At 47.4% G+C, this 15,496-nt stretch overlaps 1 protein-coding gene across 10 annotated transcripts in view; it reads right to left on the bottom strand.

Moving 5' to 3' along the window:
• PHACTR1 (phosphatase and actin regulator 1) overlaps positions 1-15,496 on the bottom strand; it is a 560,468-nt gene that overhangs the window by 49,234 nt on the left and 495,738 nt on the right. For all 10 annotated transcript variants that reach the window (XR_008298732.1, XM_027040300.2, XM_027040305.2 and 7 more), the window contains 2 exons: positions 3,604-3,854; positions 383-539 (listed from right to left, as the gene is read on the bottom strand). Coding sequence is in view for 9 of the 10 variants with exons in the window: in XM_027040300.2 (XP_026896101.1) it covers positions 383-539; positions 3,604-3,854 (408 nt within the window). In the remaining variant the exon portion in view is untranslated. The remainder of the gene's footprint in view (positions 1-382; positions 540-3,603; positions 3,855-15,496) is intronic.

Genomic DNA, 15,496 nt, shown 5'->3' with positions numbered 1-15,496 from the left:
TGTAGTAGCTGCAAATACGAGCCACCGCTCAGGTTAGCAACGAGGCCCGATTAACCTGTGGTCCCCTCTAGTTGCACAGCGTAGCAGAGAATGTATTTATCTGACTGCTTTGGGCCTCGCCAAGCCACAACCCCTATGGATGCAGGCGGTCCCGTCTTATTGGATGGTGGTGCTTCTCCCTGAACCTTTCTTCAAGTCAAATTCCCAAGATCTGGTTGAGTCTTGAAGGGGAAGGGACTATAAAAGCAACCCTGGAAAAGCGGAAAGCTTTCCGCGGACCTTTCCAGCCGGCAGCTGTTCAAGGGGCGCCCGGGCCTGACCTGGGGATGGAAACTGGATTCCACTCAAGTCCGCGGAGCTGACGGCCGGCGGGCTGACTTACCTCGTGAGCTTGCTGCCGATCTGCTGCCTCAGCTCCAGTCTCTCTTCATCCGTCTGCCTGGGGAGGATGTTCTTCTCTTCCAGCTCGCGCTTGGAGGGCCTGTTGCTGAGTTTGATGGCTAAGGAGTCCTTCCTGCACACCTTCATGGCCAGGGAGGCTGCAGGACGGAGAAGCGAGTCATTAATGCTGATGCAAACCCGCCTGTCCTCCTGGCGAGGCTGGGCCTCAAGGTTAAAGGCAGGAAGGCCGCCATAATGGGTTTAACACCCGGGCGTGGCTAAGGCCTCATTCAAAGCGCTCATTGATAGAATTCCCGAAAGCAGCAGGTTCCAGGTGCCTTGCAGGTGAGGGTCCCAGCTCCCCCAGGAACCCCCAGCGGGCAGGCAGCATCACAAAGGAGGGCTGGCGGGGCCTGGGGAGGGCAACAGAATGCAAGACAGAGTGGTCAGAGGCTCTGAGGAGCTGTGGGAGCTTCGAAGAGGAGAAGGGGCCGACAGCAGAGGAGAAGAGGGGACAGAGGCCACTTGGGGCCAGCAGTGGCTGGCGGCCCCTTGCAGGGGGGAAGCCTCCGAGATGACAGAGAAGTCAGGTAATCGCAGGAGACAGCTGGAGGGGACCCCGGGGTGTGTGAAGGAAAGTATATTTGGGCAAAGTTGGCGGAGTTTGGGGCGAGAGTGGAGGCAAGATCATTCCAACAGGGAACATTCTGGGACTGAGCCGAGGAGGGGGCTTCCTTATGCCTGGAATGCATCTATGGTTCTCAACCAAGGGCGATTTTGCATCTCCCTACCCCCGCCAGGGACAGACTTGGCAAAGTCTAGAGATATTTTCCAGTTGTCAAAACTGGGGTCTTGGTGGGGGGGGGGCGGGAGGGTGCTCCTGGCATCTAGCGGGCAGAGGCTCGGGGTGCTGCTGAACATGCTATGACGCATAGGGTGGCCCCCCCAGTGAAGAATGATCTGGTCCAGTGTCAGTGGTGCCGAGGCTGAGAACCCGTGGTATAAATCGTTCAATTCTCCAGGCAGGAAACGGTGGGAGCCACTCCCACCCAGGGGTCCCCTGGGCTTTGGTGACCCCTCTGTGGTTCTCTCTCTTCGATGTTATTTCCACCACCTCATTGCTTGCTCACCAGGCGTCTTCTCAGCTCTCCAGTTCAGCTAGCTGTCTGAAGCCTGGTGCGTGTAAAGCAACAGTGAGAGGCTGGGAAGTTCCATGTTTGGGGGAGGGTTCCTTTAGATTTTATTTAATAGTGCTGGTCTTTCTTCCTCCACTGGTCTTTTTTTTTTTTTTTAACATTTATTCATTTTTAGGGGCATCTGGGTAGCTCAGTCGGTTGAGCATCTGACTTTGGCTCATGATCTCATGTTTGTGAGTTTGAGCCCCACGTTGGGCTCAGTACTGACAGCTCAGAGCCCGGAGCCCACTTCAGTTTCTCTGTCTCTCTCTCTCTCTCTCTGACCCTCCCCTGCTCACACTCTGTCTCTCTCTCTCCCTCAAAATAAACATTGAAAAAAAAGAATTTTACCATTTATTCATTTTTGAGACACAGAGAGAGACAAAGCATGAGTAGGGGAGGGGCAGAAAGAGAGAGGGAGACACAGAATCTGAAACAGGCTCCAGGCTCTGAGCTGTCAGCACTGAGCCCGACATGGAGCTCGAACCCACCAACGGCGAGATCATGACCTGAGCCAGAGTCAGATGCTCAAATAACTGAGCCACCTAGGTGCCCTGGTATTGTATTTTTTATTTTATTTTATTTTATTTTATTTTATTTTATTTTATTTTATTTTATTTTATTTTATTTTATTTATTTTATTTTATGTTTATTTATTTTTGAGAGAGAGAGCATGAGTGGGGAAGGGGCAGAGAGAGAGGGGGACAGAGGAACCGAAGGGGGTTGTGCACGATCAGCACGGAGCCCATGGTGGGGCTCGAACTCAAAACAGTGAGATCATGACCTGAGCCAAAGTCAACTGCTCAAGCGACTGAGCCCCACTGGACTTAGAATAAGGGCCTGGGAATGAGACCTAGCGGGCATCAAATCCTAGCACTGCCTCTTAGACAGATGTGAGGCTCTGGGCCAGTTCCTTTCCTCTCTTTATTCTTCCTTATCTGTGAAATGGGACCACAGTACCCATGCCACCAGGTGTTGTAAGATGCACATAAGAGAGTAAGAATTTAGCATACTGGCAGGCACACTGTATGTATTCAGTAAAAGGTTGCTATTATGGAACTTCATTAAAAAGTTGACCAAATAGGGGTGCCTGGGTGGCTGAGTTGGCTAAGCACCTGACTCTCTCTTTTTAAAAAATTTTTAATGTTTATTTATCTTTGAGACAGAGACAGAGCATGAGCAGGGGAGGGGCTGAGAGAGAAGGACACACAGAATCCAAAGCAGGCTCCAGGCTCCGAGCTGTCAGCAAAGAGCCCGACGTGGGGCTCGAACTCATGGACCGTGAGATCATGACCTGAGCTGAAGTCAGACGCTTAACCAACTGAGCTACCCGGGCACCCCAAGCACCCGACTCTTGATATTGGCTCAGGCCATGATCTGGTTTGTGAGATCCAGCCCCACATCGGGCTCTGAGCTCGCAGCACAGAGCCTGCTCAGGATTCTCTCTCTCTCTCTTCCCCTCCCCTGCTTGCTTTCTGTCTCAAAATAAACAAACGTGAAAAACTTACAAAAAAAAAGCTGACCAAATAATCAGTGCGTACTCACGTAACTACAATTTACTATTCACGGCCAGAATGACAGCTTTGGGGCTTTGCTTTTTTTTTTTCTCCCTTGCTTCTCTTGGGTCCTGGTGCAGGTGAAGGCCTTAAATGAGAAATTTAAATTCAGGCCTTCTGGAACGCTGAGGTACATTTACAAATGAATTTGTTGCATACACAGTGGCTAGTATTTCTGAGTACTTTGTGGACTGGAACTGAGTTTCAGGGTCCCTCCCTCATTTTTTTTTTTTCCAGAAACGGGGTCGGATCCCAAGGGAAGCAATCAGAAGAAGAAAAAGCCACCTAGGAGATAAGAAAGGGGCAGCGTGATGGTGCAAGTTTTGCAGCTATGAGGGTCCCTGGGGGACATTTACCCTTTCATCTTCCTCACTGAGCTGCCCTATGACCCCGGGCCAGTGGACGCCCAGATTGGAACCCAGAGCGGAGGGCAGCTCCCCCCATGAGCCCCCCCCTCCCCGGGGAAGAGCTGGGGGGGGGCGGGTACCCACTGGTATACAGAGAGCTGTCACCCTCCTCCTCCTCCTCCTCCTCCTCTTCCTCTTCTCTTGTGTAGAGGCAGGAAGAGTCTTCGTAGTCGGATTCATGAGGCACGTTTTCTTTATTGTCATCACATTCAATCACGACGGTTGGCACTTGTCTTATTTCTGGAAGGCCCAGAGGTCCTGCTTTTGTGACGCCATCAGCGGAGTGCAAAGCAGAGCTGTGGTAAGAAGTGGAACAGGGCACCCGCTGCTCAGAGCTGTTCGAAGGCAAGAAGCAGAGAGACCATTAATTCTGGCTAACACGTCACATAAATGCATCAGAACCTTTCTAAAACTCCGATGTCCCCGTCCTCAGGGACGAAGGGCCTGCTGGGCATTTCAAGTCCCATTTCTTATCTCCCAGCTAAACATTTCAGGGCAGAACTTCCTGACGGATGGGGATGAGGCTTTCACGGCGGTGTGGATCGACCTAATGCCAGCCCACTGTACCCGTTAAAATGGTTAGGATGGTAACAATGTTTTTGTCTTGCGCATTTATCACAATTTAGAAAAATAAAAACACGTTTTTTTTTTTTTGAAATAATTTGAATTCCAGAAATATTTACGGTGAAGACACACATCTCCAAGTGTCGGAGGAAGGTTCCTTTGCACACCCACATGTTTCACAGAAGGAGTAAAAGCACCGATTTGAGGGGAAAGCTAGGGATCCAGGAAAGAAAGAGAGAACGCAGGAGGTTCTGGCTTTCAAAGCTACACAGCAATGACTGGGAGGGGCTGAGTGTGGGAGAGACTGAAATAGGTTTTTTTTTTAATTTTTTCAATGTTTATTTATTTTGAGACAGAGGGAGAAGAGAGCGGGGAAGGGGCAGAGAGAGAGGGAGAGGGAGACGCAGAATCCGACGCAGGCTCCAGGCTCTGAGCTGTCAGCACAGAGCCCGATGCGGGGCTCCAACCCATGAACCATGAGATCATGACCTGAGCTAAAGTCAGACACTCAACCAACTGAGCCACCCAGGTGCCCCAGGAAATTGAAATAATTTTGAATGTCATGGACAGAGACGTAGAGGAAGAGTAGAGGCGGGACCACGAGGCTGGAGATGCATGTGTGACCATCAGGGTCAACAGGTTCCTGGATGCCTTAGAGGGATTTCTCTCCCAAGGACAGTGTCAGACTCTCAGCAGCCACGGGTCACGTCAGTCTGGTTATTTCGTAGATCAGTTGTCCAGGGGACAATGATGACGTTCTTAGCTTTACCTCTTAAATTGAACCCATTCAGATAAAATATATATTTTAATTAAAAATGGTTTGCTTCATTATGAAAACCATTTAAGTTCACTGTAGGCAAATTAGGAAGCGCATAGCAAAAATTAAAAAAAAAAAATAGGGGCGCCTGGGTGGCTCAGTCGGTTAAGCTTCCGACTTCAGCTCAGGTCATGCTCTCACGGCTTGTGAGTTTGAGCCCCGCATCGGGCTCTGTGCTGATGGCTCGGAGCCTGGAGCCTGCTTCCGATTCTGTGTCTCCCCCTCTCTCTCTCTCTGCCCCTCCACCCACTCACACTCTTTCTCTCTCCTTCAAAAATAAATAAATGCTAAAAAAAAATTTAAAAGACAGAAGGCTCCAAATTGTCTCAAGAGGATGAAGAAAGGAGAAAGATCATGCAAAGGAAGGTAAGAGATTCAGCCTCACGGCTAGGCCGTGATAAACAAGAGGCCGTGGTTTCTCCTCCTTCACAACTGTGCAGGGGAGACTGAGGCCTCGAGGACAGGACCGTAAGGAGGGCCCGCCGGCCACGGTGGCAGGTGTGAGGCATCAGGCCACCCACCTCGTGAAACAGGGACCGGTCATGGTGATTGGTGAGCACCTGTTGGGGGCCCTCGAGATACTTCTGAAGACCCCACCTGGCCAATCACTTCATCTTGCTGAAGTATGCATCTAGCAGGTGATAGAATGTCTAATTTACCACAAGGATATACAAAGGATAAAAAAGGTGCCTCCCGGGAAGCGAGGTGCATCCATCAGAAGGGTCTGATTCATAAATATCCACTGGCTGCCAGTGGTATGTGAGGAAAGGTGCTGGGTAGAAGACAAATACCCAGATAATCCCACACAGCAGGTCACTGGGAAGCCAAAGGGCAGCAAGAAAAAACAAAGGAGAGGAGAGTTAGCTGAGGGGAGGCTGGAAAGTTTGTTATGGGACCTCAGTCTGAGGAGTCAAGATATACACATCCGAGTTCAAGTTTTGCCATTGACTGTCAAATCTTTACAATGGGCTAATTATTTAACCTCTCTGAGCCCCAGTCTCCTTGGGCAAAATTAGGTAAACCTATCGTAAGAGGAGGGTTCGTGCCTGTGACGTGCCTGTAAACGAGGCCCTCTCCTGGTATTTAGAGAAATGGCCTTCCAAGTGGATTCAAAGTACTCTCAGCTTCAGACTGTTCACACCGCTGTCAGGGCAACTTGCCAAAACCCCAGATCGCCTTGCTTTGCCCATGAGGATTCTGAATACCTGCCCCGTCCACAAAACCAATGCTCCAAGAGTGACACAAAGGGAAAATCCAGTTACCTTATGAGCTATACTAGTCAAGGCCAAGAACTAAATCAACGTAAACGGACCACCTGATTACATCTGGCCTCCACCCCTGGCGTTTGTGGGCAGGAAGGGGAACACCTAGCCGAACATCAGTCTTAGTAAAGGCTGGTTTTCTATATTAGAGTTGTCACTTAGCAGATCTGCTCCCTGGAAAAGTTCTCACTGTTAAAGAGAAGTGAAAACCATCAGCCTGGGAGCAATAGTTTAAACACAGCATGATGTGCAGGACCCTGCACAACTTGACCCATATTATTATTATTTTTTAAAATGTAATGTATTGTTAAGTTGGCTAACATACAGTGTATAAAGCGTGCTCTTGGTTTTGGGGGTGGGTTCCCGTGATTCATCACTTACATACAACACCCAGTGCTCATCCCAACAAGTGCTCTCCTCAATGCCCATCACCAATTTCCTCCATCCACTGCCCCCGCATCACCCCTCAGTTTGTTCTCTGTATTTAAGAGTCTCTTAATGGTTTGCCTCTCTCCCTCTCTGTAACTATTTTTTCCCCTTCCCTTCCCCCATGGCCTTCGGTTAAGTTTCTCAAGCTCCACATATGAGTGAAAACATTCGATATCTGTCTTTCTCTGACTTATTTTACTCAGCATAATACCCTCCAGTTCCATCCACGTTGCGGCACATGGCACAATTTCATTCTTTCTCATTGCCAAGTAGTACTCCATTGTGTATATAAACCACATCTTCTTTATCCATTCATCAGTTGATGGACATTTAGGCTCTTTCCATAATTTGGCTACTGTTGACAGCGCTGCTATAAACATTGGGGTGCATGTGCCCCTATGCATCAGCACTACTGTATCCTTTGGACCCATATTATTAAACCCACCCTCGTTCCCTGTTTCCTATCGCCATGTAACTTACCCCTCAGCCACATGCAATGACGTGTTACATGCTCTTGGCCTGGAATGTGCTCCCCTCCCACCTCCACGGGGTTAATTTTATGTAGCTTTTAATATCTGTGTCAGGCGATGCCTGGGGTGATGCCTATGTTCTCCAGGGACTCCACCACTGCAAAAACTGTGATCATATGTTTGCTTGCTGCCTCCCCTCCCCAGCCAAGCTGTAGTCTCCTTGAAGGGCAGGCACTTTCATCAATGGCTTAACGACAAAAAGGGGGCATCCTCATCAAATATGTGGAAGAAGTGAGGAAGAGAAGGAAAGGAGGGAGTGGAAAAAGTGAACATTTACTGGTCGGGTTGTCCACTGTTCTAGAAACTTCCACATCTGGCATCTCATTTCATCTTTATAACAACTCGGCAGGAGAAGTGTCATTATCCTTGTTTTATTTTTTTTTTAATTTTTTTTTCAACGTTTATTTATTTTTGGGACAGAGAGAGACAGAGCATGAACGGGGGAGGGGCAGAGAGAGAGGGAGACACAGAATCGGAAACAGGCTCCAGGCTCTGAGCCATCAGCCCAGAGCCTGACGCAGGGCTCGAACTCACGGACCGCGAGATCGTGACCTGGCTGAAGTCGGACGCTTAACCGACTGCGCCACCCAGGCGCCCCTATCCTTGTTTTAGTAGGCAGGAAAGTGAGGCTCTGGGAGGGCAATTAATAGGCCCATGAGGACCCAGGTAGTACAGAAGGGGGTGGGAATTTGAACTCATCATGTTTTAGTACGCTGTACCTAAAAACTGAATTGGGATACTGGGAAGACTATGAACTTACATTGAAGACAAACCCCACTAACTGTACATGTGCAAGGTGGAGGAAACGTGTACAAGATAGCATTACTTCTTTGTAAGTATTTTAAATCTTACTAACCAGAGTAAGTAATAGTGTTCTACCTTACCACAGTCAGGCCACCCTTGGGCATGGAGTTTAAAGGCTTCATCTTGGACGCTGCATTGTAAGGGGTCAGGTTGGGAAAGGGACTCATCTGTTGACTCATCTGAGGACCTCATCACGCTGACTGCCTTGGCCTCTTTTGCTTCAAAAGGCAGAGGTGAGTAGTTGCAATAGAGCCTCAAATATTTACTATCTGAACTATCAGAAAATGTTTTCTGAAATTTGTGTGGAACCACAAAAGGCCCCAAAGAGCCAAAGCAATCTTGAGAAAGCAGAACAAAGCTGGGGCAGGGGGTGGGGGGGATCATAATCCCAGATTTCAAGATATACTACAAAGCTGTATGGTACTGGCACAAAAACAGACATGCAGATCAACAGAAAAGAACAGAGAACCCAGAAATAAACCCATGCTTTAATGGTCATTCGTCTACAACAAAGGAGGCAAGACTATACAATGGAGAAAAGACCATCTCTTCAATAAATGCTGCTGGGCAAACTCGAGAGCCAAATGCAAAAGAATGAAACTGAATCACTTTCTTACAATATACACAAAAATAAACTGAAAATGGATTAAGGACCTAAATGTAAGACCTGAAACCATAAAAATCCTAGAAGTGAGCATAGGTAGGGCTCTCTTTGGCCTTAGCAACAACTTTCTGGATTTGTCTCCTCAAGCAAAGGAAACAAAAGCAAATTAAGCCATTGGGAATACACCAAAAGAAAAAGCGTTTGCACAGCACAGGAAACCATCAATAAAACAAGGCGACCTACTGGATGGGAAAAGATATGCGCAAATGACATATCCAACAAGGGGTTAATAACCAAAATATATAAAGAACTTCTACAACTCAATATCAAACAAACCAATTAAAATATGGGCAAAGGGTCTGAACAGTTTTCCAAAGAAATCCGATGGCCAACAGACACCTGAAAAGATGATCAACATCATTTATCATCAGAGAAACGTAAATCGGAACCACAATGAGGTATCACCTTACACATGTCAGAACGGTGTGGCAAAAAATACCAACTGTTGGTGAGGATGTGGAGAAAAAGGAACCCTCATGCCTTGTTGGTGGGAATGCAAACTGGTGCAGCCACAGTGGAAAACAGCATGGTTCCTCAAAATTTTTAAAATAAAATTAAAAAATAAAACTACCCAGGGGTGCCTGGGTGGCTCAGTCGGCTGAGCGTCCAACTTCAGCTCAGATCATGATCTCACAGTTCGTGAGTTCGAGCCTTGCGTCGGGCTCTGTGTTGACAGCTCGGAGCCTGGAGCCTGCTTCGGATTCTGTGTCTCCCTCTCTCTCTGCCCTTCCCCTGCTCACGCTCTGTCTCCCCCTCACCCTCAAAAATAAATAAACATAAATTAAAAAAAAACAAAAACAAATAAAACTACCCTACTCCACTACTGGGTGTTTACACAAAGAAAGTGAAGACACGAATTTGAACACATGTATGCCCGGTATGTTTATTGCAGCATTGTTTAAAATAGCCAAGACATGAAAGTAACCTAGGTGTCCTTCAATAGGTGAATGGATAAAAAGGATGTGGTATATACGTCTATATAGACAGACAGACATGTATCTGTATCTCCACAATGGAATAATGCACCGCCATAAAAAAGAGTGAGATTTTTGCTGTTTGCAACAACATGGATAAACCTAGAGGGTATTATGCTAAGTGAAAGAAGTCAGGGAAAGACAAATACCATATGATTTCACTTATACGTGGAATCTAAAAACCAGAACAAATAAGCAGAAACAGACCCATGAATACAGAGGACACACTGGTGGCTGCCAGAGGGGAGATGGGTTGGGGGGGGGATGGGCAAATGGGTGAAGGGGAGTGGGAGGTACAGGCTTCCAGTTATGGAAATGAAGAGGTCACAGGGATGAAAGGACCGCATGAGGAATACGGTCAATGGAAAAACAACAAGCTTCTCTGACCGCTGGCTTAAACCAACGTTTCCTAACCTCGATCACACCTACACTCACTTCGTGTGTGTGTGTGTGTGTGTGTGTGTGTGTATGTGTGTGTGCGCGCGCGCCCGCCATATTTGAAGTCCATTTATACTATTTTATTTTTTTTATTTTAGAGAGAGAGTGCGCGTGAGTGGAAGAGGGGCAGAGAGAGAGAGAGAGAGAGAGAGAGAGAGAGAGAGAGATGTAGAATCGTAAGGAGGCTTCATGCTCAGTGTGGAGTCCGATGCAGGGTTTGATTCCACGATCCTGGATTGTGACCTGAGCCGAAATCAAGAGTCTGATGCTCATCCGACTGAGCCACCCAGGTGCCCCTCTGTCTCTCCCCAAAATTAAACATAAATAAATAAAGAACACAAACGCCATTTCAGCCTCATCTTAAGCAACAGCTTTGTAACCACGGGTTTTATGTGCTAATTATTATGTGTGTTTATAACTTAGGTTAAATACGCGACTGTTAAAAACTTTTAGAGAAAAGTTGTCCTACACTCAACTGATGTGCTACCAAGAATGCATATCTCACATTTTAGCTAAATAATGGCCTAGACCAGATTTTCTCGGCATCGGCACGACTCCCATTTGTGCCGGACAGACAACTCCTTGTGGTGAGGGTCACTGCAGGGGGCTTAGCAGCGTCCCTGGTCTCTACCCAGTAGATACCAGTGGCACCTTCTCCAGTTGTGGCAACCGAAAATATCACCTAACATTGCCAAAAGTCCCGTGGGGGCAAAACTGCCCATTTGGGAGCCACTGGCCCAGGATATCCACAACAGCTTTGCTACTTGCCGTGTCCTCACAGTGGTACCATGTAAGTCTCTCCAAGGCACCCGTGACAACAACCGTTGGGAATCCGCAGCATCCGGTGAGTAATCAGGAACCGTCCGGATCCTTTCTCCTAAGTTCTTGACCTGCTGTGTCCCAGGCTGGTCCTTGAGGGTGCAGCCGTCCCACTGATGCTATCAGACGTCCGCTGCAGAAATTCCCTGCATCCCTGCTCCAGGCCCTGAGCGGTCACCCCACCAACGCAAGAGCTCCGAGCGGGCTCTTGAGTGAGCCAGGTCAGTGATTTACAAAATGACACCCCAGTGGCCTGAAAGAGTCACCACACCAACTGGGGACCCGGTCAAACTCCTGGAGGAAAAAGCTGACTCATGTAAAAAGATCCCTTCTAGACCATTCACAGCAAAACTCCTTGGGATGGAGCACTGAGTTTGCTTGGCATTCAGATGGATCTCGTTGCCTGTGGTTTGTGTTCGAGGTTCCTCTCCCCAGTTAGCTGCCTGGGAACTAGAACCACAGGTAAACATAAAGCCTCTCATCCCCGCCTCCCGAATGGAACCTTCCTTTACCGTTACCATACTACTGCACACAAAGAGGGTAACAGTTGACATTTTAACAGCTCACCCTGTGCCACATACTGGTTCAGGCAAGCCTCGCAACAACCCTGTTGGGTAGGTACTACTGTTATCCCCCCGTTTTAGAGAGGAAAAGTGAGGCACACGGCCAAGGTCACAGCTGCAGTGGTGCAAGCGTTACCGATCTCAGGCAGTAAGACAGCAGAACCTTACCCCTTACTGACGTCACCGTACCGCTGCCCAGGCAGAAGCGGAAGTCCTGCTATGGCTTTGAACCTTTCCCTGCTTCCAGAACCTTCCCCTCCCCACCATCTCTAGGGCTGCCAGACAGGTCTGATCGGGTACTTCTCCCACTGAAGACTTCTGAAGGGTCTCACTGTCACCGTGATAAAGTCCACCCCCTGTGGCCTGGACGAGGGGGACGCCTCATGAGATGGTCCTATGCTTCCTTTCAACCTTCTCTGTTACTATTCTTCACCCCAGAGCCAGCCACACTGGGCCACTGGCTGCTTCCCAAGCACACTGGGAGCCTTCCTGCCCCCTCTCTGTTCCTGCCATCGCTCAGGCTCTGAACTATCCCCTCGGAGTGTGGCCTGGGGCATCCCTCTCCCTTCGGGGATAGCTCATGTGCCATTGCTTTTGAGCAACCTTTTCTGACTTTTCTAATAGAAACCAGGCCCTTCTCTGTGCTGCCAGGCCCTGAGCCCACCTCTGAGAGAGCACTGGTCACCTTACATTGTGATTACGTGTCTACGCATCTACCCCCTGCCCCACCTACCGTGAGCATCGCTGATGGAGGCGGGTTATTAATTATCTTTATCCCCCAGCCCCGTTTTTGTGCCTGCTTTTGGAACTGATGGAAAAGTCAGGCAAATATTTGAACTGAAGTCTCCTGGAATCAGAGTAGGACGCATTGTATCTATGATTTAATTCATAAAATAACGATCCCCGTGACCTTTAGAGTCTTGCCCTCGTAGGGAAAATATCCTTATGGAAGGAGAATTAAGGTTTTGGAAACCGTGATCTAGAGAGTGTTTCCCTAAGAAAATAATCTGAGATAAGGCAAAGAGATCTCGGCAAGGAAGAATGTCATGGTACCCACGTGCCTTCCATCTTGGGACTACGTGAGCACACAACACGTGTAAGAGTTAAGGTCATTATGTTTTCTAATTAAAAAAATTTTTTAAACATTTATTCATTTATGAGAGACAGGGTGTGAGCAGGGGAGGGGCAGAGAGAGAAGGAAACACAGAATCTGAAGCAGGCTCTAGGCTCTGTGCTGTCAGCACAGAGCCTGAAGCAGGGCTCAAACCCACGAACCGCGAGATCATGACCTGAGCTGAAGTCAGACACTCAACCAACTGAGCCACCCAGCTCATTTCCAATTTTATACTCACATTTTCCAATTTTATACTCATAGCCCATCAGGTCACTTCCATTAAGACTGTCCAGAGTTAGACTGTCTTGTAAGGTGAGGTAGTTGGGCTAGATGAAATCTAGGTGGTTTCTTCTTCTATGACGTTCTATAATGAATTTAAATAAACACCAAAGGCCCTGAATTATTCTCCAGGGATGGGGAAAAAGAGGAGATTCTGTTTCCCCTTCACGTAGCTCCAAATGTTGTAATTTTCTGAGCAAATGTCTTAGGGATGAACATGCAATGATATTTACGACACATCAGACAGCTGTGCCATTTTGACTATTTCCATTCTACGCATTAAATATAGCTGGGGCTCCACGGCTCAGGATGAAGGAGTGGGGGCCATCCTGCCAAACAATGACAATAGCTAACACAAATGGTCCTTTAAGGGCCCTAGAAAAGTGCTTTGTAAATGTTCATCATCTCATTTAATTTGCACAAAACACTGCAAAGTCAGGAAGGGTACTGTTACGATCTTACGGACGAGGGCATTACGTTTCTCAGAAAACAAGTGATCACGTGGTTGTGATCACGGCAGGGACATAAACGTGGGTTTATGTCCTGAGCCTGTGCCCTTGGCATCACCCATGCCGTCTTGTCCCAGAGAACCCTTGAGGCCGACAATTTTCTCGTACACATACGTGCTGTGAAATGCCGTCTGCACCCCAAATTCCAGAAAACACACTGGGAAACATAATTTTCCATCTATCAAAAAGCAAGGGTAAGAGATCCTCACAGAACCCAAGTACTCTCTTGCTACGAATTTTGCTTTGAAGAGCCCCAAGGCTATTATGGAACACAGAAGCAGGTCTGAATTCTGGACTCAGGCAGTATAATAGTTTCAGGGTGAGTAGGTGTTCAGGCAGAAGAGGACGCGAGAGAGAGAATAACTGGGAGGCTGAATAATCCAGCCTTGGATAATGGAGTGCTGTCACTAAAAAGGGGGAATGCAGTGGGTATCTTGTGGCCACATTAATGCCTATATCATTGAGGGTAGAAAGGCCTCACCATCATCTGGTCCCACTTCCCTGCCTTAATTTTCTTCAGTGCCCCCTCCCTGCTTTAAGCACATTATGTTTTCATCGGTCTCCTCCACTGAAACGTAAGCCCACAAGGATGCGGACGCTGTTTTGCCTTCGTTGACCAAAAATGGTATCTTCCCTCAAGGAAAAAAAAAAATGAACCAACAGCAGAGTATAAAGAAAAATTTACCTCAAACGGGATGCCCACTGCTTTCAACACACTGAAAACAGAAAACGTCTAAAAGCTTGAAAGCAAAAGGGCAGTCTTACATCAGAAAAAGCATACGTTTCCAACTCTCTGCTCCTTCGTCGTGTTCCCATGATACATCGCAGAAGTGAAAAGTTTTATTTGCTCACTCAGTCCTATCTGCAAGAAGAATAACATTGATCGAGTCTTTGGAAAATCCGACTCCCCCTTTTGACTCTTACTAAGCCAAGTAGGAAACACACAGATTGATTACAAAGGCATCCCTCAGATTTCCATCCACCTCCCCTCTGCCATTTTCCTATCATTTAAATAGCCACATGTTTCTAAGAAATCCTTGGACTTTGAAAATTAAGAGCCTGTCTTACCTGTCATGTTTGCTACTGGTAAGGGAGAAAGAGCTTTTTTTTTTTTTTTTTAATAATTCATAAAGAAATGCATGCCAAAACCTCTACAAGAATTCAGGGTCATGACCACAGTTGGCCTCTTGACAAGGAAGCTTCATAATCATCGCTTTACCTCCATCACATGGTTAACGGGCAGAGGCACAGAAGGACACTGGACCTCATCCATGCGTCGGGGGATTATCAAACATCTTTGATACTCTTTTAGGAAAATGGGGACAGGTTTTGAAATCAAAAACCGTCTATTTTAAATCCTAATCTTCCTTGAAAATACTTGGGGACCATTTTATCATCCCTTACTGAAGGAAAACGTGTAATAAGGAGAGACCGCTTTCTGGCATCGGATTTCAGATGCAACGCTTCGTTAAAGTTTTTAAGACGGAGTTAATCTCCTCGAAGGACAGAGAAAATTGATTATCTACAAATGTAACACTGAAAGTGAAATGAGACTTCCAGAGGAAGAGCTTTTGAGTTCTGGTGCCCACGAGTTACAAAGAGAGTTTTTGGAGGGGAGAGAGATTGGTTTTCTTCCTGGAGACCAAAAACGTGTGAGAAATTAGGGTACAAGTTGCAGCGCCCGAGGCTGAAGAGTGACAGAAATAACCACTGAAATCCAAGAAAATCGTTAATCGGCTTCATTTTAGGCAAGCAGGCACGCTTTGTGTGTTTTATCATGGCCTTCTAAGATAAGAAACTCAACATCAGAGCTTTGTTTTTTGTGGGGTTTTTTTTTGGTGGGACTTTAGTCAGCAGGAAACTATGCCGTTCTATATATAGACTAGGGTCTGAGCCTTCCCGAGTGGAGAATGTGTTTGGAGCTTCTTTCTCCCCAGCAGTGGTGATGAATTTAAATTAATTCATTCACAACCCTTTCTCTGCCCTTTACGAGGACCAGGGACCCACATTTCTGAAATCCTGTCTGGGCTGGGTGTCAGAAAAGAAAACCCTAAGGCACACACAGTCTGACCCACAGCCCACCCTTCCCAGCATCCTCTGGTCCTGATGGAGGAGCCAAACAGTGGTGGCTTTCTCACACGACTTTGTCTGCAGACACCAGCAGGAGTCTTGGGTCACGCTTGGCTGGATGCCAGGAGGGTAGGACGTGCA

The sequence above is a fragment of the Acinonyx jubatus genome, chromosome B2 (assembly GCF_027475565.1).
Source record: "Acinonyx jubatus isolate Ajub_Pintada_27869175 chromosome B2, VMU_Ajub_asm_v1.0, whole genome shotgun sequence".
In the NCBI taxonomy this organism is placed as follows: domain Eukaryota; kingdom Metazoa; phylum Chordata; class Mammalia; order Carnivora; family Felidae; genus Acinonyx; species Acinonyx jubatus.
The sequence above is the reverse complement of the archived record's forward strand: the minus strand, read 5'-3'. Positions and strand labels throughout refer to the sequence as shown.